Source organism: Numenius arquata, chromosome 4, assembly GCF_964106895.1.
Source record: "Numenius arquata chromosome 4, bNumArq3.hap1.1, whole genome shotgun sequence".
In the NCBI taxonomy this organism is placed as follows: domain Eukaryota; kingdom Metazoa; phylum Chordata; class Aves; order Charadriiformes; family Scolopacidae; genus Numenius; species Numenius arquata.
In genome coordinates this window covers 72,959,899-72,985,542 of record NC_133579.1, presented here as the reverse complement: position 1 = coordinate 72,985,542, position 25,644 = coordinate 72,959,899, and the positions used below count along the sequence as shown (strand labels likewise).

General features: G+C 43.2%; 1 protein-coding gene across 1 annotated transcript in view; it reads right to left on the bottom strand.

Moving 5' to 3' along the window:
* HECW1 (HECT, C2 and WW domain containing E3 ubiquitin protein ligase 1) overlaps positions 1-25,644 on the bottom strand; it is a 190,083-nt gene that overhangs the window by 121,474 nt on the left and 42,965 nt on the right. The window contains exon 3 of the mRNA XM_074146119.1: positions 16,682-16,776. Within this exon, the coding sequence (XP_074002220.1) occupies positions 16,682-16,776 (95 nt within the window). The remainder of the gene's footprint in view (positions 1-16,681; positions 16,777-25,644) is intronic.

Below are 25,644 nucleotides of genomic sequence, written 5' to 3'. Positions count from 1 at the left end.
AGCTAAAAGCAGGAGTGCTGTCACTGCAAAGAAATCACTAACTACACTGCGTATAATGATATAACTCTTCTAGATCTTAATAAATAAATCACATCTTACCAGCAACAGAGGTGTTTTCTGTTGCATGTGTCAGTTTTGATGGAAATCAGTGCAGAATTCATCTCAAACACTTCAGTCAACCCTGGGAAACCATTCTGTGGCAGAGCAAGGCAACGCAGAGGTTCATACCCCATGTTACACACACCACCCACATCGCCCCCACCCAGTACTCATACGGAAGAGAAGTAGCTCCCACCTGCACACAAACTCCATGTCCCCTGCTCCCCATACCCTTCCCCTTGCCAAACACACTCATGTGAAAGTAGGCGTCTTCTGCACAAAATGTCTCCCCCTCATCCCCACTAGGAACATTTCTTCCCTCTGCCAGGCAAACAGCACATCCCTTCCTTCCTTCCTTCCTTCCCTGCGCAGGCAGCCCCCACCCTTACTCATGGTGAAGGGCAAGGAGAGGACAGCAGAGCTGGGCTGTTGCTGCTGCCATTGCTGGAGCTGGAAGCCACGGTGAGCAGAGGCTGGTGCTCTGCGATGAGGTTGCCCTTCCAGCAGCAACTCTCACTCTGCTCATCTCCTCCTCTTTCCTGCTGTAGCAGGAACAAAACTTTCTTGGTCAGCGTCCAGTACTCCGGGGTACATGGAAGCGGGTCTGATCCAAGCCACCTCCTTGGACCATGCCCCCTTAGCTAGTTGGAAAGAGAAGAATAAGAGACACAACTTTTCCCCTCCCATCTTGGGGCAGGCTGTGCTGCCTGTCAGTCTACAGTGAGACACGAAGGATAACTGATGAATCTGGAAGCCAATTCTGACCCTTCTGAAAGTGGTAAGAGTTTGGCCACTGACTTCATGGCAGTAATATTTTACCCTCTTCTGCTGCAGCAGCATTATATATCCCTCAACTGCGGGACACTGGAGCAGCCTGTGCTGACCCAGAAGACTGGAAAACTAAGAAAGGAGTAGTAGAGGATGCTATAAGGAAAGCAAGCAATTAATTTCAAAAATTTACAGATCTTCTACATCCAAAAAGATTCCCTTTATTGCTTTCAGATACATCCCAAAAAACCCAAACCAAACACCAAAAACACCCCCCTCAACGAAGATCAGTACAGCTTTGTTAGAACTCAAACCTGATGGCAGCAGCTTTCAGATGTGCCTGCTGGTGAAGGTAAGTCAGATCTTTTTAGAAAAACCAAGAGAAACAAATAGGCTGCTGTTAAAACCAGGGTTTCCTGACAACTAGTGGCACCTCCAGATTTTTCCAGTATTGAGCTTAACTATTCCCTTATAGGTGAATCGGTTTTAAGGCAACAGATACTGGTTGCCCTCAAATAATTCACCTCTGGAATCACAGTCCTAGTACAGCCACAGTCTGGCTAGACGAAAGGTCATAATTCTTTTGGTACCTGAAATATAGTCCATTATACATTTTGTGAACTAAACTTTAATAATTGCCCAGGGCTAGTGAGGCAGTATGAGCGATGCTGGTGGTCCTTTGCTAAGAACACCAACATATGGTCTAATTCATGTGGTTTATACTTATGTTCACCATAGAGTCCTCCTGCACTGGCACAAGGGCAAAAAGGGCCTCAGGGTAAATAAAAATCAGATGCGTTGAGCTAAAAAGGGAACTGTGTACAAACAGTTTAGTTGCTTTCCATCAGACTTGACAGATGTAAGAATTTAAGCCTGCTTTTAAACTGGAGATATCAAGCGGGGAGGGGCTGCATGCTTTCAGTATGGATGGAAATGTGCTTGTCTGAGATCTCAGCTAGCTGGCTGGGAAAAAAAAAACCCAGATATTTAAGGCAAGCGGAAAATGTTTCTCAAGAGATTCAAGGATTAAAAGTGAACAAAGTGTTCAAATTTCTATTTAAAAAATATTCTTACGCACATCTGCTGATATATAACACACTGACCTACATCGATTTCCCCACTTGAACCTCTTTCGTTCTTAATCTTTCACAGAAGTAATAATTATAGCAAAAGTGATTTAGAAAAGTATGCAATATTATACAGCTGTCTTCCATCAGCAAAACTATATTAAGGGAACACGATTATCCTGTCGAGCTCTTCGAAACCAGGAAATGTAAACCTAAAAGATAACTGTGAAGCATTAGGTCTGCTGAATATAAATGGCAATCAATGCTACTTTGGTTTTTTTCCTCTGTCTCTGATCATAACCTTTTCCCAATATAACATCATAGATATATTTTTGGATCACTTGGGTTGTGAGAAGTTAAGTACAGGGAATCCAAGACATACTTGAGATCCAGATAAAAGGTAAACCTAAAAGCTGAATCATCAGCCGAAAAAATGGGAAATACACAACTGAAGAGTAAGAGTAGAAAATGTGAGAAGCAAAAACAAAAACCCCAACCACTAGGTGGAAAGGATGACGTGATGATGATAGGGCTTGCACACGTGTGCAAACGGACATAGACAAGAACATTTGTACACACTACGCTCCAAGGGTGGACAGACATCTGCGGGCACTGACGTGTGTGGGTTGTTGAAACACTTTTCAGCTTTCAGTCACCACCTCTTTCACCTACTTGGGGTGTTTCCACCGAAACCACCCGAGTTATGCTGCAAACATTCAAAATGACCTACAAATGCACGAGTTATAAATGTGTGCAAGTTCACCTCAGAGTCATCCCCGCAGTCACGTCTGCTGATTTTATATAGGTTTTCTGAGGTATGGCTTATTTCAGGACAGATTTTAAGTCCTGGTTACTTTTATAAAGGGTCATGCATTGTGAAACTACAATAACATTCTTCTCTCTCCAGATCTCCCTCCCATCTCCCCTTCTTCTCAGGCCTAAGGAAAGCAGACAAGGAAACAAAAGGAAGATATTTCAAGAAAAGTAAGTTATTTTTCTCCTTTATACTGGCTGCTGGAAAATCCTTGGTTACTGAAAATCCAATCAGGGCTGAAGCCGATGGCATCTATCAGCTCCAGCAGAGATGAAGCTTCATTGCAGGATTGCACAGAGAGGTTCAGCACAGACTTTGGCAAGTTTTACAACCTCTGTCTTTTCCCTCTGCATGTCTGGCTGTTTGGCTGCTGCTTTGAGATAAAGAAATCCCCCCAGTGCGTGAAAACAGCCATGTTAGGGAATGCCAGCTGCTGAAATTTGCTGGAAATTGCCAAGAGAGAGACTAGGCATGCAGTTGTCCACCTCAGCTGAAGTTCATACCTCGGGTTGTATTCAGATACAAGCGATATGGATATGTGGACACGAGACAAGGACTTGTACCTACTTCCCTGCTTTCCTCCCACTGTGTCAGCTTTCCAGCTGGCCACAGGGAACAAAGCACCCTTTAGCTCAGGAATATGTGATTCCAGTAAACCTTCTGCTTGATTAGTGGGTGTTCAGAGGCTTTTTAATCTGCGTATCTACCCAAGAATTTCTCAGGGTTCTCCATGACGCATCAAAGCTTTGTAAAATTATACTTCGCTTTTGCACAGCAAATTCAGCACTGATATCTTCAGTTAATTTCTCATCTGTGAGTCCTAAAAATTTCCTTCACATCCGTAAACCTGCAGGCTACAGCTCTGCTTGCAACACAGAGCACAGGGCAGCTTGGTCAGTGCATTGAGAGTCCCCAGACAGAGACCCCAGAGAAGTCTCCGCACTATTTTCTGCAAAACAAAGCACATTTTACTCAACTCTTTAAGTTATTTGCATTATACTCCAAAGCAGCTGTCCAAAGCATCATGCCTTACAGCAAAATAAGTAATTTTAAATGGCCAGGCAAAGAAACACAATGTAAATGACAAGCAAATTTGATCCAGCCTAGATTTGTGCAATAGATCACTTAGGCTTTGAGAGAAAGACCCACTAAGTCAGCAGGAAGATCTCTACTATTTCAGTGGATCTGGCTTTCAGATTATCATGAGCTGTACCAGTAGACTTAAAAACCACACCCACACCTTCTTAAACATCTCTCCCTGCAGGTTAAGCTTCCTCTTCCCTTTTCACTTGGCGGAGTGTCTGAGCCCCAGCAGCAGACACTGTTACGCAAAACACCATCTTCAGGAAATAAGACGAGCCTCTGACATCCTAATGTTGTTTTAGAAATCACTGATCTCTTACAAACATCAAAGATATTTTAAAAATAAACCCATAAGGCGGTAATTCTGCTGTATTTACCAAGTTTTCCTGATGTCCTGTTTCCATATCATCACAGAGGTATCACAGGAGTTTTACAAAACAAGTTCCTTCACTGCCCCAGCTCCATCTGCTTATTCTGCCTTGTTCATTGTAAGCTCTTGAAGAGTCATTTGGGATTTTATTAATTGTGTCGAATAAGCGGTGAGTTCATGTTTTTCCCTGTACACCTTTTAAAATTTATTCAACTTCTTTGGAAGGCTTATCTACACACAGAGTTGTGTCTCAGCTAATATTTGCATTCCTTCCTCATCATAAGTCATTTCTTCTTTAGTCTAATCTAACGACCATGTACTCTAATTTTCCTGGATGGACACATCAGTCGGAGACCTGGCCACTGCATTCTTTAGCATGGCTAACACTTCCCAAGTTCATAAGTCCTCTGCTTTGTCTCATCAGCTACTAGGAAGTAATAGAAGATTAAAGACTATGAGAACAACTTCCATTTGAGAATTGCTAACCCTTTCAGAAAATGTTAATTCTCAGGATACACCTGGAGGCCATGGCCATACCCATCTGAGATAAAAGAGGTCCAACAGCAGTGCTATATAACAAAGCCAGACACGACATGAAAAAAAGTTAAACTAATTTGAAATTGCAGGTACTAGAGATGGATCAGAATTACCCAAATTAGAATTTGAACAATTAGAATTCAAACAACTAGAATTCATGCATTAACTCAGCTATTCTTGAAAAAGTGTCAGTATGATCTTAACAACCACCAGACCACAGGCTTCTTATTTTGATGAAAACGCAATGACCTCCCAGAAACACTGGACTGGAACTTTCTTTGTGGATCATGGAGTCTAACACATACAGCAATTGACACATCTCATCGCAACTGATGCAGATTTCTTAGCTATTTAACACCATTCCTGCTTCAAAAGTCTTCTAGCCGAGTTGCACTTCTACACAAAACCATGTGGTTGTCACCCAGACTTAAAATTTCCTCTCCCTTCCTATATTGCTATACAAACGCACAAAGAACTTCCTCAACTCACGAGTACTGGAGGATACCAGAGGTTCTGAAAACGCCTTCAAAAAGAACCTCATTTTGTATCAAAAATTGTACAAGAGGCGATCCAGATCAGATCACCGGATGCTTCTAGATGCTTCTAAAGCACCTTAGAAGAACATGAATAAAAGGAGATCTGAAAGGAGGGTGTAGCCAGGGGGGGTCGGTCTCTTCTCCCAAGTCCCAGGCGATGGGACAAGAGGAAATGGCCTCAAGTTGCGCCAGGGGAGGTTCAGATTGGAGATTAGGAAAAATGTTTCCAGGGAAAGGGTTCTTAAGCCTTGGAATGGGCTGCCCAGGGAAGGGGTTGAGACACCATCCCTGGAGGGATTTAAAAGCCGGATGCCATAGTGCTTAGAGACATGGTTTAGTGATGGTTTTTATCAGAGTTAGGTTGATGGTTGGACTAGATGATCTTAAAGGTCCCTTCCAACCTAGACAATTCTATCATTCTATGGTAAAACTATAAGCAATGCTAAAGGTACAGAGACAGAAGATCAAGAGCTTGTAATCTCTATCTCCATTAATCCTGGAACGTGGGAGAAGACTGAAATTGAACAATAGCAAATTCAGAACTGAGGAAAGCGAGGGGTTTTTTTCTTGCAAGGCCTAATTAAAGGGTAAAATTTGTTACTGCAAGGACAAAGAGTTTAGAAAGGCCAAGAATTTAACAAGACTAGAACAAGGTGTTAGATGGCGATCAGGAATATCCAGATTTCTGTAAGATATGGCAATACAAAAAATCAAACGGGATGCCAATCCGTGACCTAAGCAACTGCTTACTAGGCATGCCTACCTTACTGATTTATTGCACAGGACTTGTTTTTTGGTGCAGATTTGACTTGCATCTTTATGTCACGGCTTGTGGCACACATCCAAGCGTACAATTGATGAACCCAAAATTATTTCCCTGCTGCAATGACTTCCAGTCATCAAGCACCCCACTTTGCAACCTGGACACAAGTTTTTCCAACAGCTGGCCCCTTTGCCTCTCCAGAGCCCAGCAGAGTCATGACATGCAGTCCCTGGAGCACAGCAACCCAAACCTTGGTCTTCTCCTCTCTATGTCTCACCAGGCAGTATTGCAGACATACCCAATTTGACCTAGAGGATTTCATGCCCATGCATCGCAGGATTCTTGTAATTTCCATGGTCCCAGGTGTTGGACGAGCTGGGTACTGGAAAGGATTCAGCCTGACAGCACTCCTGTTCCGTTCCCTTCCCTTCCCCAACCCCCCCCCAAAGTGAGAACTGTATTTTTTAAATCAAGATTGTGCCAAGTATAAATGGTGCTCTCAATGTGCCAAGTATAAATGGTGCTCTCAACTAAACAATAGTCTAATACACACAAAAAATGGCTAGAACACAGCGTGCTCTTTTTTTAATCCATTGTAGCAGGCCTCCAGACCATCCAGTGAGACTTAGGTCAACGTGTACAAAGTTGACAATAACAAATCAAACTAATAAATGCAGGGGGAAAGGGCAGAAATAATCTATTTTGTAAAGCAACATCAAAACAAATCTTTTTGCAACTTCTGAACTGATACATACTGGAAAGGTGCATCATGTAGTCTAAAGTACCGCCGGTAAACTAGCTGGCGTTCACCCACAATCAGATTCATGCCCTATCGCAGCAGGTAACTGCCAGACGGGAGGAAGCAGGAGGTGCTTCATTCACAAGTCTATCAGCTTCACCTCTGAAGCGCACTCCACAGGTCTAAATCCTTCCTTCCTTCCTCCTTCAACAAAACTTGAAATATCTGTCTTCGGTCCCACCGTATAATTGGAGGAACTGCACTGTTTTTCATGGATCTGACCAGATGCAGGGGGGAGTACGTAAAAATGTAAAAGGCCAATGCATAGCTGATAATGCTAGTGCAGGATGCCAAACACTCACTGATCTTTCCATAATTTACAAAACTACAGAAGGGAGTAATATGAAGTGCAGGCTATTAGCATGGCTATTATGTGACCATAACAAGAGACATTCAGAACGCAAGTGGCTGGGAAATACCAGACACGTATTGAATCCATTAACAAATAAATGGCTTGTGTAATGATCTTCACAGCGCTGCTGAAATAAAATCACTCCATATCCCATCTATCACGCTTCTCATTTCTTCGCTTCAACTCCGCGCTGTACTGCAAGTCTGCTAATTAAACCACTCTAAACCTACATTTAGAAGTTCATACAGGATCAGATGCCCAGTAAGGCTAAATTTGACACAAGTGTTTTCTTTCAAACAACGTGCAAAAAAACCAGGGCAAAAGGGAGAAGCCCAAAATTGGTGCAACTGATCTGTGGCCAGTGATACCTAGGGATGGCTCAGCAGCTCCACAATTAGTGCTGCCTAATTAAGAGTCCAAGAGAGGGCAAAAAGTTGACAAGATTTTAATGGGGCACATGCAAATGGTGACCTTAACCCTGCTTTTTGTTCTGTCGCTACTCTGCTTTTCTGACTGCATAACTGCGACGTTCAGGCTAGCACAGGAGGAAAAAAGTCTGATAGATGAACATTTAAAGAATTATTTTGCTTAATAATTTAACAGATGCCAGCTTTTCCTTATGTGATTTCTTCCCTGTTTAAATCCTTCGCAGCTATGCCTACAGCAGTGCATGACGTGCGAAATAAAATAGGTTTTGAAGCTCCCAGGCGCTTAAGCCTGCCTTCCCTGCTAAAAGAGGGCTAAAGAAGACAATGTCAGGACCTCTGCAACTTCCACTTCAGCTCACTCACGTTCCACTCTCCAGCGCTCCCAACAGGACGTGCGCCCCAGCCGCCCTGCCTGGACAGGCAACACAGCCTGTCTCTGCGTCAAGCGGCTGGTGCTCTGCCAGGGATGAATTTGATGTATAGGGCTAGTTCTTTCATGCTGTAGTATATTGCCTGGATTCGCCACAGGATGCAAAAAGGGCACTGGCTTTCAACGCATCAGCAATACGTGCAGAGCCGCCGCTTGACGCAGCGCTCTGTGCTGGTTGTTTCAAAGCGGCACGGCCAGCCTGCTGAACATCCTCCCGGGTGACAAGTACCGCGCTGGAGAGAAGGGCTGTGCTGAGCCCTGCTGACCTGCTGCCCTGCATCGCACTCACACCACACAGGTGGCTCCTTCCCCTTCTCTCCTAGACGTGCAGTCCCTGTAGATGCGTGCGAAATGAGCAGGTGATTTAGCGCAGGAAGAGCGCTGAAGAGTATTTTGGATGCATTTCTTGCATAAAGCCTTTTCCAACCTGTTCTGATTTTTGGCACCGAGCCTAATTTTAGGTGCTTGTATTTGAACTTCCATTATGATGATCAAATGCACTACACCTCCATCTTTCTTACAGACAGATCAGGAAATTACGAAGGCTTCAAAATTAAGTAACATTTAAATATGCAAACAGCTGAGCGTTGGAAAGCAGAGACATTCCTTCTGGCTCGGAACATTAAAAAAAGAACATCGCTGTACGTTGAGAGTTACGGGCTGCTGCTCAGGAAATCAATGCTGATGTTCACAAAGAAAATTGTTTGTACCTCCCCTGCTCAGTTTGTGCTTGTTAGGTAATAAATTCTGAGCATTTACCTCTCATAAGTGGTGTAAATCTGTGAACAGGTGGTGATAGGAGATCGAACTACACCGAGCTGAAAAAGTCGATATCAAGATAGGGGAAAAAAGCCACCAGGCACAGAGAACTAGATCATTTGACATATCTGAAATCTGTCATAATGAAAATGCTGCTCGAAGTGATTCTACTTGCTAATTCTATTCCGTTTTGAAGGATTCTGCCAATTTGGAAGAAATTCCTTAAACGTTTCCAGTAAGGGCAGTGGGGTTTCAGCACGTGCTCTGCACCTTTACTGAATCAGGATTGCAAGAGCCAGTACTATTGAACTGCACTCCAAAGAGGTGTCCAGTGCAAATAAGCTTTCTTAATATTGAAAGAAAAACCTCTTGCCAACCATTCCGATTTCAAATGTGACCAGAAGAAATAAAAGGAAGGAAAAGGTTATTATTTATAACACAGTGACTATAGTTATGCTGCAGTTAGAGACCAATTACACCCCGGTTACGCTTTCCGACTCCGCTAATTCATACGAATGGAGCGCTTGCTACATGACAGAGTAATTGCAGTGTAAATACAATAGTCTTTATGTATCTGGAATCTGAAAAAGCGCTAGTGTTACTGAGGTGGCAATAAGAAATAATTTGGACGTGTCATTAACCTTCAAATTCTTTGAATCAGTGCTAATTAGGATATAGAAAAGCATAACCAAAAATGTAATTACACTGAACTAAGGGCTCAACTGGGCAACTATTAGGAGGCTGCTGATGTGAGTAAGTACGCTTGAACACAACTGAATATCACCAAATCAGGCTATAAAACACCACCATAGTTTTATGGTAGTGCAGCAAAATGGAATTGAAAAAATGAATTAACGACATTTTTCAGCTTTTACAAATGTGCTGAGGACTGCTCTCACACCAAAAATCATTCCCATGTATTTTGTAGCTAGGGAGGGTCAAATTCTGCCAGAAAACCCTTCCCTTCAAATGTGTGTTAGCTACAGCTTGTGTAATGGCTGGTGTACCCACTCAGAACGTAGTGCCCTGCAGCCCAATCCTCGATTAGGGCTTTAGGTGATACTACAGTATTAAGAATTGAAAACAACGGAGTATCACTGAAAACCTTTCTATATTGCTCCTACCCCTTTTCTTGTTTTCTCTTTTAACTTCACCTCTCTAGAACATTTCAAGACAAGCGCGCAGTGAGTGCACACAGGAATCTGTAGCATAAAAGTGCTAATGTTTCCTACACACACAGTAAAATCTTTGCCAATTCCCTACTAAGAGGTACAGCTACACCTTTTCTACCCATATTGAGCTTACTATGAACCATTACTCCTTATCTCCAGGCACCATAAAAGTCTTTTGTACACACGGGACCAAATTGCTCTTTGTGTGCTTACAGAAAACCAATGACGTACAGAGCTTTCTGTTAAAATGCAGCATCTCCTCAACCAGTGTAAAAGTTTAACTTCAACAACTTATGTTCTCGTGTTATACCACTTCACGATGTTCTCCTACACCAGCGGCAAAGTATGAGCACGTGAGGCCGGTGGGATGCGGACTGCATTGCTGCTCTTGTGAAAGAAATGCCACGTCAGGAGAAAACCAAAAATGGGCAGGTATTTCCAACAGACCAGAAGCCTACACAGATCATCTTCCTCCCACAGTTTATGGATCAACTACTTTTTTTTCAGAATTATTCACCTTGAATAGTTAATCAGTGGAATCCACTCTTTCAGCAATTGTTTCTTAGCGTATATATTTTCTGTTAGATGCCCTTTTAGATTGAAAGAGACCGTACCCTGGCAGAGAGCACTTTGTATTTGACTACTGGAGTCTACGCTTCCTTCCAGCTGACCGAGTATTTCCAGTCATTTCCCTTGCTCATTTTGCCTTGACTTTTTCATTCCTGAATGACTCCATCTCCTTTGCAGGTAATCAAAATAGGAGGAGACATATACATGGATGGGTAGAATATAGACGGTACTAACAGTGCTACTCCTTACCTTGCATTCGAAGGCAGCTGCTAGCTGGGGGAGCTCTGGCTACTTCTTATCTCAGAATAAGGAAAGGGAACGCTCTTGCTCAGTCCTGACAAATACCCAGTCACTTAAGCACACCCATAGGTTCCAGAGAAGTGCTGCTTCCCCCCCCGGGAAAGCTGAGCCTTTCAAGGTACACCACTTGTACTTGTTAAAGATGTACCTGGGCTTGCATTCTTTGCCATGATTAATCGCAGCAGCCTGATGTGTTTTCCATAAACTTTTTTTTTTAACCTCAATTGCTGTACAGTGCAGAAGCCACTAGACGTTTCTGCTCCCTCTTTATCCTCTGTTTCTTGGAGTATAATTATTCTCACAATCTCAAAATCAGAATGTTAGATTTATTACATGTCCCAGAAACACAGTTTTAAAACTCACCTATCACAGAGTAAGAAATGAAGTAAAGAACACAGCTGAGATTTTTTAAATCCAGCCTTTGGAAAAAAAATGAGAGATACAGTCTCTTGTACACGCATACTCTTATAAAATTCCAGCTTGCAGCACATATATGGAGACGAAGCAGAATGCTTCATTATCAAACACTGCTCGGCAGCCCACGCTCTGACGTGACAGCACGTAATGCAAATATTTACAGCAGGAAGTCCTCAGGAATGATCAGTCACCACCAAACGGCAGCAGCTTATCAGGCAGTAACTCCTGCTGTGGGAAACCCAGCTGAGGCAGCATTTCCACACAAACGCAACACGGAGAAAGGTCTCTTTCAATAATTAGCTCCAATTTACATAGCTTTCCCCACGATGCTAAGTGTATTTGACGAGTGCCATCATGATCTATGAGACGGGAACGGTGGCACGAAAGCTTCAGAGGTTTGAGCAGTCGTGGTTCTTTGCATCTAATACACCGCGAGTGAATGCTCCCAATTTAGTGAAGACATTTGTCCTGAGGCTAAAACATTGATTCTCCACTTACTGTCCTTTAATTGTGATGCATCTAATTTATCTTTCTAGGCTATAAACTCTTGGGGGAAAAGGTTTTTCTTTTTAATTCTGTATGCTATTCTCATGCCTGCTTCATTTTGCTGCAAAAGAGCTACGTTCAGGTTAAATAATTTTCACAATAGCAAGATACCACTTTCCCATTGCTAGAATTAATTGCTGTAACTTGTAATGTTTTATACAACAATGTCTGATGTAAAGAAGAGTTAGCGGTGACAATATTATGAATAAATGACAAATAACAAATAGAGGAATATTCCAGATGTTGTAAAAATGTTCTTTTCTACTGAGAAAACTGTTTGCTTATCCATACCACGGTAATGCTTACGCTTTAGTAGTATAAACTACCCTGCACAAGCAACACTGCTTTCAGGATATCACTAGTCCAAACAAAAAGAAGCCAGCCAGGACATTCCTTTTTTCCCCCAGAATCGCAGGTGCTACGTTTTATTGCCATCACCCCCAGGCCTATCCGCTGCCCCAAATTCACATTTATGCTCCTGCCACATATGCATTGGCCACAGCCCTTCGTTCCCAGATATTCAAGCTTGACGATTCAGAGGCGATAAAATGTGACAGGACTTTTCACCACCAAACGAACTGCAGGGCATCCTCATCAGCAGGCGAGGCAGCTCTAATAACTGGGTTACAGCGTAAGAAGATAAAACTCAAATGGAGCAGAACATTCTTATAATACAAGAAATGCGAGATGCTGCTCAGCCTAAAGCACCGTTGGTGCTATACAAAGACATCCAACTAACACAGCAACTTTTTTTTCCCCCCCTTTGTAAGCAGGATTCCTTTTAACTGCCAGTTAAAGATGGTCTCAGCAGCGCGTGAAGAAGAATGGCAACCGCTTATAGCCCCCAGCATGACTACTTCCAGCTTCTTTTCCCTTTACAATTGCAGCGAACTACAGTCAGACAGACAATGAAGGCAGATTTTTTTTTTTTTTTTTTTTAAATTGTGGTGTTAGGATACTGCCGGTTATCGGTGTTTGCAGGTCTCGTTGACAGCCAGGACGGGACACGCACCGAGCAGCCAATATGCCAGCTGCTGCCCCCGCCGCGGGAGGTGCCACCCGGCCAGAGGATCAGACAGAACCCGCATGGGTGGCTCTGGCATCAGCTGCAGATGAGCCTGTGCTAGCAGTGAAAGCACAGTCCCCGGAAGGTCACCTGTCCCCAAACGCTGCCTCTCAAAGGACACCTGCTCTGGATCTTTTTTCCCCAAGCTGTGCCAAACCAAAAGGTTTGCTTGTGTCAGATACACAAAGCCTCGTCCCCTCTGTCCCCCTCCTGACAGCCTAAGCTTCAGGTTGAGTTTGTGGTGCCATCACTACAATGGCAAAACTCCCCTTGGTTGAAGGCAACTGGCTTTCCAAAAAAAATCAGCCCCTATACCCACAGCAGGGTCCCTATTGAGATTTCCTCCCTGCAAACCTATTATTTCTAACACACTAAGGTCCCACAGCCACTGCCAAAACTCCTGCTGACTGCAAAAGAGGGTAAATTACCAAGCACAGACCGCAGGATTCCCTATTCAGCAGAAAGGATGTGCAAGAACCTGCCCTAGGATCTGAAGAAGGTTCCCTCTGAGCAAAGCCCCTCCCTGCACGCTGGCCACACCACTTGGAGGACTATAGCTTTTGCTGGTGCTGTGAGAAACGACATGCCTGAGACCCCGGGGCAGTGCTCAGAATCACTGGAGCAATGAAAGCAACTGAGGAATTGGACGCATCCAATTCAATCACGGAGGGCCCCGTGTGTCAAGTCTCACTAAGGTAAGAAGTCTCAGGGACCTGAGATGAGCTACGGGCATGGCGCTGGACTGTCACGGCCCTTAACTGATCACACAGAGAAATATTGGGGGGAAAAAAACCCACCCAATTATCGCTTCCCTGCTCAGCCGTGCTCAAATGATGATTCAAGACACGGGAAAAAGAAATGGGGCTGCCCGCTCAGAATAATCCACTGTGGAGCTGCCGGGAAGGGGTGGGGAGGGACCCAGCAGCACGGATAAGGAAAGCTGTGCATTTACCCTCTGGCTGATGATGGATGAGCATTGCAAAGTACAAACCAGAATATTTACTACTTCTTTTGGACAAGAATTTTTCTGATCATTGTTCCAAGCCATTATTTAGAAGAAGAATACGTTTTAAAATAGATGTAACAAGTTTATTTTGGGATTTCTTTAACACTTTCTCACTCTTTCCTTCCACTAAAAAAATCTAAAGAAACCAAAACCCACAAGTCTGGAATTCACCATTAGTGGAACTCGTGAAATCAGAGTCAAAAGGTGAGTGCCTACCTGTGTTTGCAGTTCTAAGGATAATGTCTGCCCTTTGCACTGTGTTACCTGTGCCCCAGCAGCAGCCGGTGCAGAGGCACACAAGAACCCAGGAAAAGACTGGGAAAATCTCGTTATCTCCTTCCCTAACAGTGCAGTGAGGTTAACACCACTTTCCAATGGCATAGGGTGCTCTGAAAAATTCAACAAATTTAGTAATCAAGGTTGGACATGTACGGCAGAGAGGCAGATGGAGAAAGCCAAATGATGGTTTCAGCTGGGACTGGAGTTTGGAGGATCATACTTAGCTGAAAGCTTTCCCATGGGGAAGAACCAGCCCGTTATTTTTCTCTAAACTGTAAAGGAGTTTAGGAGTTTTCAAGTCTTTACCATTTTTTGCCTCTTGCACTCATACAGGGGGAGCTATGAAGGTTCATATTGCATAACCTTTCTTGCTATTCCTTTGCTTTTGTTGTCTTCACTGCTTCGTATTTGCCTTAAATGCACCGTATATTTATGTCATGCAGCAAACAATGAAGTGAAGGCAACAGAGAAACCAGTGCTGCACCTACAACACTGCTGGCCCTCTCTGGTCTGCAAAACCCTGGTGAAAACACACAGAGTATTCTGTAGCCCAGAAAGGCGAGAAAAAAAATCAATTATGAGAAGAGGATGCTATTTCCAAGGGCAATGGTTTGGCCCTCAAACTGAAAACTGTTATCTGATACCACTTTTTAATCATATTTTATTTTTTAGCCATGTACAGTATACTCAGCTGAAGGTCATAACAGGTCTTTTTCTCATCTGATCTCTATGAAGACCATGAGCACTGCACGAAGAGGACTTTCTTTTAAACTTGAGTCCTGCTCAGCTGAAAGGGAATGACTGCTTAAGGCACTTTATTTCCCCATATATATATAAAGACCTCAACCGAAAAACTTTGAGAGATTACATATTTGCGTATTACAAAGGCACAGGTCCTCATACATTCTTCTATTAACTTAAAACATAATGGTGATACTTAATAATGATAGAGTAACCCTTCCACACTAGCCCTGAAAAATTTGCTTAATTGGTTCAAACTCAGGTCTAAGATGTGGATCAGAATTATGGAAAAAACATTATTCTAATCTCTCAGTCTATTGCTATTTATTGCCTTGGTTGGCTCCCTTATATTTCAGGGAAGATTAGGACTAAATTAATGACACAGACTGTCCCCCCAAATTGATGGTAACCAGGATATGAACAGCAAGTCCTGAGTCAACAAGACACCCATCACTTACTACAGGCCAAAAAGAACTTTTCAGCATCCCATAAACTGAAGATATCCAAGGCCACGTTAAAACGTTCCCTTAAAGACAGCTGAAAGACATTCTCCAGGTTTCCAAACCGTGAGCATGTGAGAAAGGCCTATCAAGACATGAATCCCTTTTATTCCTAAAAGACACGCCATCAGCCCCTACCCAGCATCCAATTTGCAGCTATTGTGTGCATCAAAACAAGGCAAAGAGTTAGGGTGAGGGCATCAAGGGTGAAAAATATTAAATAAATCCATCTTGGTGCTGGTGCAACCCTACACAAACAACAAACAGCATGTAAGACTTTTCAGTGGGGTGTGTTAAAAAAAAAACAAAACAAAACTACAAAAAAACCACCAAACCCCCCCGAGCCCTGAACTTTCAAAATTTAAGCTTCAGTGATGTCCACTGAAACGTACATGCACCCACAGGTAAGACAGACCTTTCCTGAACTCATCTTGCAGATTAAACACCACCTGAGCTAGCCTTTTTTCTAATGCTGGTTGGACTAAATCTCCTCAGCTCATGCAGACCTCTGCCAAGACAAGCCTGGCAGGCAAGGAAACTCTGTCAGCAAGCAGACAAGCTCTGGAGGTCAGCAAGTCTCCCTGCAGGCTTCTAAAAAAAAAAATTCCACTCTCCAGCTGACCAAATTTTCCAAACCCATGCAAGATATATATATATATATATAGCATTTTAGGGCCATTTGAGCCACAGAGCTTGCTAAGCTATAGCTGATCAAAATTGCTCTCAATTGAAGCCTCAATCTGTCAAAAAAGATCCTCGGTACTTCGATGGATCGGGACCTGAATGCTTGCTTCTTACCACTGATGGGAAGGTGTCACAGCAAAGCTGTTCCTGGAACTCAGAGGCACTGCCATGAAAATGCTCATGCCTTGATTTTGAGAAAAGCACCTTAAAGTAAGAAAAATTTATTCCTTTTCTGGACATTTATTGTATTTACAGTCAAAGAATCCCAAATCATCTAGAGGTATCACCCAAGTCTCACAACACCCAGCAGAGAGAAAGTTAACTTTACAGAAAGGGATACAGCTAGGACTTGGGACTTGCCCGAGGTCAGAGAAGTTATTTGTGACAGATTGAAAGCTGAATCTACAATCCCTTGGCATACAGACCCACACCTTAACTGAAACACTACCCATGTGTCTGTACCACAGTGCACCAAAGAGCAAATATTACGTTCAGTTTTCATATAAAGGTCTATAAAGCCGGCAGGGAAAGCAAGGCACAGCACAGCGACAGCAGGGAACAAACACGTAAAAAATAAAAAGCCAGCATAACTTACGGGAGCTGCGTTGTTTTTCACTGTGACACTGGGAGTTGTGGCTCGTAGCGCCCCGCTCACGCCATGGTAGTATTTGAAGCAGATCTTTGTTTCAGCTAAAAAAAAAAAAAAAAAAAAAAGATTATTTTAGATCATAAGAACTACCAGGGAGAAGCTGCCCGATCGCTTGCAGCTCACAAGCACAAGGTTGGCAAGCAGTTAAATTGCAAGTGGTTTGACCCAGGGTGGTTCACACAACAGGTTACCTCCTACCTCTGATCTTCCTTTTTGCCAGAGTTTAAATTTAGAGTTTGGTTCCTGTGACTTAAAACAGTTTCAAACCCCAACCTCTCCTGAGCAACAGTTACGACAGACAGACCTTAGAGTACCTGATCAGCATCCTTTAGCTAAATTAGGAAGAAAAATGGGGACAGAGAAACCTTCCCTGTTCAGACATATCAAAAACTAATGTGCCGAGAAAGTGAGAAAACTTCCTTAGGACAAGATTGCATAGTTGCTCACTGACAGGTTTCACTGAGTCAATTTGTTTTGGCCTTGGTCAGAGCAAGGACATAGATCTACACAGATTATCTGCTCAGGCAGTTACTACATTAAAGCATTTTTCAGAAACAGCGTAGTACCACAAGACCTCATCTCAGCGTATTTCCACTGACCTCCAAAGACTTTGATTAGCGTGGAACACAAGCAAGACCACGATTTTGGACTCACAGCGCTGCCTTGTGCCATGTGCGTTGGCATTCAGATAAATACATTAAGTGAGGGAAACCTCTTTCAATAACTGTATCAAGGAACAGAGGAAAGGAAATCAGCCTCTTGTTCAACCACCCCCTTACGACCCACCTTGTCTGCTGCAAGACAGAAAGATACTTTCAGCCGGCTTCTCTGTTGGTCTGTAACTACAAAAAGATGGGAATTGCTAGTATGCATCAGAATCCCACTCACTCACTTCCCTGGATCTGGTGACTTGCTGGAGCACATCCTGCAGGCAGGAGCTTTCCTCCACAGTAAACTAGGACATGAGCTGGGCTGATATGTGCCTACATACAGCCAGGACACAGCAGGTATGCACTGTATGTATGTAACAAGTATGTTTGTGGGATCTGAAAAATGCCTATTTAAATAAAAGCAGCATTCACACCTCGCAGTTTTAACTGGGTAACGCCATGGAAATTTTCAGCTGCTCCATAATATGCTTGAAGGTGCTTCTCATCATCAAGTTTTTCCTTCGCACCTTACTTTGCAGCTGCTGCTGAGGCCCAGGGCAAACACCAATTAATTCCGCCCGCTGTAACTACAGTGCCTATGTAAGAAAATAATAAAGGAATGCCAATGCTTTAACATACAAATTGCATTGCTGTTTTAACACCAGTAACAAAATAAGCGAGATCAGTGCAACTGCGACAAAAGATTATGCAACACTAAGAGCTGGGACCTTGGCCACAGATTGTGGTTCCCTTGACCTGTCATTTGGTAGATCCAAAAAACCACCATGCAGCACCCCAGGTGGAAGCAAAATGCGGTGACATGAAAAGCAATGGAAACCCTCAAAATTGCAGGCCTGAATTGCTTACCCTGACACCTACAGATACACAGGAGAAAAAACAAATCCTGATTTGTTTTTTTGAAAGACAAAATATTTTAGGAGTGTAAAGCCTTCCCAGCTTTCAAGTGTGACTTGGGAACTGAAAATTAAAGAGCTCATGTTCCCAAGTAGTTCGGGCACTTCTCATTTCCAGGTGGCTTCTCAGCACTCTTCCCTGAGGAGGCATCAGGGACGTGCAGTCCATCGACAAGAAGCAGCACAGCGCCAGCACAGTTCATCTGCCACCCTATTTTCCATCCCCACAGTTTGTTCTTCATCAGATGACGAGGCGCACATTTCTGCTCACAGTGTGCAAATACACACCTCTCCCGCTCTATGCACAGATGCGTACGTGTGTCCTTGTCACTTCATGGCACTCCACAAGAAGTGCAACAGGCTACAGAGTCCTTCAGCGCCTCCACAAGGGGCTGCATGGCCCATCCTGGGGTTTAATTCACAGCTACGCCCCAAACAAACTTGTGCAAATTCAAGCGATTTACTTGAGGTGTCAGTGCAGCTGAGCCAGCGACCCTGTTGCTGCACCTGAGAGCAGCAGTTGCTCCCTTTTGGCAGCAAAAAAAGCTGGATGAGCTCATGGGACTGAAAAAATGCAAGTCCAGATTGAATTTTCATGTTGTAATTTTCTCTTCAGGACTTTTAACAGCTCAGCAGCTAACTCATTTACTCACTGAGAAGACAGCAAAAGCTGAGGACATCACAATAGCTAAAATGCGCAGTTCTCACCGATTATTCAAATCTTAATTTTCCTCTCCCCTGGAGATTTTTAGCTACAGTTTGCAGGAACATTGAGAGCTAGAATAAAGGGAGGCTTTTGGGTTGGTTTTTTTTTTTTTTTAATTATTATTAACTCATGTAGTTAATAAAATAAAACTTCAGGTGCTACCCTATCTGACAATGTTCAGACCTCACAGCAGGAAATCTCTCTGTAGGTTGACAAGTACATGGTAACTGATTTCCTACATTGAAAACTATGGTTTAAAAGAATCTATTTAATTAAAACCTAAAAGTATTAGACAGAGAGAACAGAAGGAGGAAAGAATATATCCTTACGTAGGTATTCTGGATATTAGTATTGTTTCCAAGGACAGAGGGTTACTAAGATGATTGAATACATAGTTGGAAAGAACCCTGTGGTTATTGAAGATTCCTCTCAGTTTTACACAACTGCTATTTCTAATTTAATTTTCAAATAAAAACTGCCCACATACAGATGCAAACAGCCACGAAGGCAATGCAGAGACATGCAAGTGTCACACCCAATCCAAAACAGTGGCAGAGGTGGAGCCATTCATCAGGCAGCAATGTCCAAGGTTTCATTCAGAGAGCAGGTCTGACGGCAAGAAGTCATATGGGGGCCTTCGCAGCCTGAGAAATTGCTCTAGAAACATCAACATCTTCTTTTTCCGTGATTCCCCCATCTCCCAACTTTTTCCTAGATCTTTTTTATATCGAAAATATTCAGAAAATGACTATTGTCAATGGATACATAAACTTGTACCAAGTATAAAGCTTGCAAAATTACATACGGTATCTTTATGTGCAAAAATGCCACTTAGAACCTTGTTGGGCTTTTTTTGGCTGGCAGGCATTCTTCCCAAATAATAACACTGGTGCCATGTTTTTCACTTCAGCAAGAGTCCTAACATTTTAAACGTTCTGAAGATTGTTCTCGTATTCCTGAATCACCTCTGAGACCTTTCCAAAACAGATGCAGACATTCACTGCCTTGGTACCACTGCCTCTGTAGATGAACAGAAAGCACTGTAAGTAGAGGCAAGGCAGCGATATAAATTAACCTGATTATTATCCAGCTGGCATTTGTACCGAGTATGTAGTTATAAGGGCTGTTTGCATTGTAGTCGTGTAGATGAGCTTGTTGTGGAATAAAGGAGACCATTTTACTCTGTCCTGCTGCCCTAGCTACACTGCACAGGTCAGGAGCAGGTGTTTTCCAGTTAATCCCCAGTTATAAATAAATACATGCCATTGTTATTTTCATCTCGGTAATTACGAGTAGCAGCTCACTTGCTCAGGTAATGTAGTTATGATGTTAAAAGTCAGGAAGTAATGAGGTTAAATTCTCCTTTCAATTAGCATAAATGGCAGCTAGACTGGTAAGTCGTCCAAGAGATGAGATGTCTAAAGATGCTCAGAAAACTCGTGCCCATGACAATTACCAAACTACTTGGCAATTTTCACGGATCAAGAACAAAACAGCACTGTGTTTCCTTTATAATGGGCTCGGTATCTCCATTACAGCATGGCTGTGTTACAGCCTTCCATTGCATTGATATAAATAAGACAGTTTCCAGCTGTATGCTCAAACCCACTGCTGTAACCATCACGGGTGCAGAAAATACAGCTGCCCAAAAGCAAGGCCGCCAAGGCAGGGTAATCACAGCCAGGCAACAGGAGAAGCAACTCTGTTTTGCCCCTTGCATCACAGCCCCACAAACACCTCTGTGGGCCACACAGGAGAGATGCTCACAGGGCAGGGAGAGGAGCCGGGATGCAGCCTCTCCACGGACACTACAGAGACCACTCCTCAGTTGGAGGAAAATTCTGAGAAGCTTGAATCATAGAATCATTCAGGTTGGAAAAGACCCTTGGGATCATCGAGTACAACCATCTACCCTACTCTACAAAGTTTTTCCCTACACCATATCCCCCAACGCCGCATCTAAACGACTCTTAAACTCATCCAAGGATGGTGACTCAACCCCCTCCCTGGGCAGCCCGTTCCAGGGTCTGATCACTCTTATTGTGAAGAATTGTTTCCTAATGTCCAGTCTAAATCTACCCTGTCGCAGCTTGAAGCCATTCCCTGTTGTTCTATCGCTATTTGCTTGTGAGAAGAGACCAGCCAGAGAGTTCTGCCAGAGAACAACTCTGCCATGGAGCTTCATCCCTCTCACAAGACAAAAAATGATTTCTCTATCAAAGCCCTGAGTTATCTCAGTGACCAAATCAGTTTTACAAATTAACTGGAAAATTAATTTATCAGCTGAACGTTACTCTTCTTGCCAATATTCTATACTGCCTCCGCAGTCACCCAGCCCTTGAAAACACCCTACCTCCTTACTAAGCTGAAGTGAAGGGAGATAAAATCTAGTAGGGTCTCCTGATGAATTGCAGCTGGAAGTATTGAAGATTGAAAACCTCTAAGAGGTGTCCTAGTTTCCATCATCCGCCCATTCTTCTTTCCTGTCAGTGTTATTGCTCCTGTTGGTTTAATTGATCCCCTTTCCCTTTAAAATATTTACTTCCTACTCATCTTCCTCATTCCTTCAGAGTTGTCCCAATCGCCCTAAATCGGTTCTCAAAAGTTCACTTGCTCTTACAATCCTCTGCTCCTCACTTACTAAGGCTAATCTGGTCTCAGAGGCTTATCTTTCACTAAAAGGTGGATTTATTCTCTCAAATATAAAACCGAAATTAAACAGTTTCCCTTGTTAAATTAGAAAAAAACAACCACCAACCATCCTAATGGGTATTTCAATGAAAGACTAAATGATACTCTTTGGGGGAGGCAGGAAGCATCAGATGATGTTTGATAGAAGTATGTGATATACCTGAAGCACTTCCACAATCTGGTTGTGATTTACTCCTGTGATACTTTTTTTTCCCCCAATTAAATAGCTGAGGTGACTAGGCATTAGCTAAGCACTTCCCAGCACCGAGCAACCTCTCAGGGAAGTAATGCCAGTCCTAAAAACTGACTCATTTGTGATCAATTCAATCTATTACTAAAAGAGCTGTTGATGCTCTTTTGGGCAAACATTGTGCGTAAAAAAGGAGAGGTGTCAAAAACCAGTAACATAAAGGTAGCTGTCTTTGGTAAGTGGGTGGGAACCAAGTGAACCAAATCAGAGAGCGAAGCAATTTAAGTTATGAGTCAAAGTTTTCCCTAGAGAGGACCCAGAAGTGGAATAAACAAACGTATGATACCATGCTATAATCAGATCGCTACAGGAGCATCTTGAATTCAAGTAGCCACAGTGATCTCTGGAAGCGGAGACAGAAGGCATCAAAGTGGAGATAGGGAGTCAATGGAGGGGAGAACTGATTGAATACAACAGGGAAACTGGGAGAGGCATGTGAAAAAAAAAAAGGACAAGGAATTACAACGGGAAGTCAAAACAGAGAGAGACTAAAGGCAGTTTATAGGAGATGCTGCAGTACTGGAACTGAGCAAGCAATGGCACCGACGTCAAAGTTGAGGGAAGGAGAGGACTGAGATTAGAAGAGAACCACTGCAGAGAGACAGTGGGATGGGGGAGAGGGGAGAAAGACTAGGACTGTCTAAACAAGACTAAATGAGAAGAAAGCAGGGAAAAAGAAATAAGGCAAGGAAAGGCAGAGAGGGAGAGAGTAAGAAAGTCAAACCTGAAGGAGAAAGAGAAAAAAGTGCCTTCTCACAGAGAGCTTCATGAAGCCTGGAGCACAATGTAGGAGTTGTAGCAGTAACTGCCTGTGAAACCTGTACGTCTTGTCTACCTCTCATGCCTGACCACCCCTCTCCACCTGCTGCTGCCTCCAGTGCCCATCTCCTGCTTTTGAACACCGCTGGATCTGTAGAGAGCAGGTAAACTATGCAAGCCAAAAAGCTGAAACCCAGCACCTCTGCATCAACGCAAGACTTTCCCTAAGCATCAGCGGCTTTTAGATAATTTGAGGTGGTTTCTCCCAATACTACACCTGCCCTGCCAGCAAAGAATTAAGACACATAACAAAGATAAAAGGTAAGGTCATTAATGGTAGATCTAATTTGTACTTACAGCATCGGTAGACAGTACTGTTTTTTTCCCATCACATATGCCATGCAAACAGCAGCTCTTATTTCTTGTGCTGTATCACAAAAACTGCCTGTTCCAGGCATTACCTGTCCAATACACAAGGGTGACAATGCATCCATCAAGCTGGTCTGCTGCCCAGCCACCTCTGGAATGTGCTTTTCCTTAAGCTGTCACCCGCATCTGCTCACAGTATTTGTTTAGTCTCACAACTGCCTACGGTTTTCCGTAAGGCACCCCAGTTTTTAGACAGCTCACAGTTTAAAACCCAACGAGGCCTAAACAGATGTGTTCCTTTAATCCCAGTTGCAGAATTTCTTGCAATTTTCCAACGACGTTTTCCCTGCCCTGCTCTAAGACATGCACACACACACGTGAACAGACTGGTTGAAAGACTTCTTTTGAGAAACTGTGAGATACGAGATTTTCAAATCTCACCTTTCAGATTATTATAATGCCCCCAGGCAAGAAAGAAAAAAAGTACCTGGAGACAGAATCAAGGTTGACCAGTACACATCAACAATTTCAAGCACAAATCTTTGCAAGGAAACTGTAATAGCCCAAAGCCAAGCAGCGGAACACCCAGAAAACCTAATCAAGATCAAATTTAAGCCAAAAATCCAAACTTGTCGAGATGCAGAAATACACAGTGAGAACATTTAAATAACCTTAACTCTGAAACAATAAATAATGTATTTCAGTATTTGTAGTCGTAAAGGATATTTGAAGAACAGATTAGAGGATTTTAGTAATTTTATTGCCTCTTCAGATGGTGTTGTCACAGACTACTATTGGTTCACAAGGGTTGCACATTCAGGGCTGGAGTTACCTCCGTTATAACAGGAGAGCTGATTCTTCTCATCATTGATTCTTTGTTCTGCTGTTATTTGTGATCTGCGGATACTCTCTACTATTGACTTTGGCTTTTATTTCCTCTGCTTGATAATTTCATTCAGCAGCTACCTGCCTCCAACAACCACCAGAGCAGTACGGTAAATTAACACTAAACCCTAATAACTAATGGGTAGTAACAAATCCTCACAGTCAGTGGGCCAGTCTCCTCTGTCCCAGCTTCGCTTGTTTGAGTCCTCAGTGTTGCGTGCTCCGTACTATGCTGATTTGGGGTCTAGCTATGCAAGATCCACCTCTATCACTCTGCTCTTCACATGCAGTGACATGCATCTGTTTACCCATGACCACACTGTCGCTAGTGTCCCGATTTGAAGTAAAACCGAACCAATTTTCTGTTCTGTAACTTTCCATCCTAGCCAGGCCTCCTCTAACTCTGAAATTAACGGCACATTGTGGAGAAAACTGCTCGTTCTCAGAATGATCAGCCCAATGTTTGTGCTCCGTGCCAAGGGATGGTGAGCAGGGAGGCCCTTGCTTATACTTATTGCTGTAACAACCAAGGGCAGCCCATTTCGTTATTTGCCCCCTTAGAGGGTCGGAAACGGAAAAAACGTAGAGGGGTCACATCGGTGGGGAGGAGGGGACAGGAGAGGTGACCCAAACCTGACCAACTGGGGTATTCCATCCCATCTGCCCCACGCTCAGTATAAAAGCTGAGGGATCAAAGGGTCAGCCCCCTTCCTGCGATGGCCGACGTCCAGAGAGGACTCTGTCTGTTCATCTGCCTTTGATCCCGATCCCTGTGTTCCTGACTCCAGAGCTGGAATCCAGTTCCCATCTGTCACTGAGTCCAGTCTGGGACTTCCCCAGTGCCTGCTGGTGACGTGACTGTCATCCTGGGAGCTTGATACGGTTTTGTATATGTTGTATCTATTTCATGATTTTCTTCTTTATTTTTATTTTAATATTAATTCTTCATTAAAGTAGTTTAGTTCATTCTAAACTTCTGAATCTCCTTATCTCTTTCTCCTCCTCTCTCCTCTTTTTTGGGGGGGGAGAAGAGGGGGGAAGGACCATCTGTCAGTCCGGTTTTGGTAAATTAGGCCGAAACCACGACAGTTAGTTATCATTATTCAGAAATTTTTCAGCTGTAGACTCCCGAGTACAAGACATCACACCATTTTTGCCTTATCACCTCTCATTTTGCCTTAGGAACATAAAAGCATCCAGGAGTTCCTATTACAGGAGAGACAGAACAGAGCAGCTCTGTGACGTGCTATTCAGGAAGAACACAGAATTCAACAATTTCATTTCAACAGGCTGTTGCTTACACGCTACCCTCATAAAACCTGTCCTTTTGGGAAGACTCATTACTAAAGAAAGCTAGCAGCTGGAATGGGTGTGTGCTTAGGCATTCATTTCCATACAGGCAGAGCTTCTAGCATTGCCGATTATTAAAGTTGCTTGACATTTTTCATTATAAATCCTGTTTCAGTTGCTTATATATTTTCAAAGATACATACACTTGGAATAAAATTTTGCATGCTGGATGCCTGCTTCAGATCTACAGAGATGCACAGCAAGAAAATTTCAACCAGAAATTTGGAGCTGTGAGGGCAAAGGAAAAAACATGGGATTTTTATCCATTAAAGATTTCTGAAGACCCTTCCTTTTAACCCCCATGCTAACACGGAGCAGAAGGTATTGTACTAAGC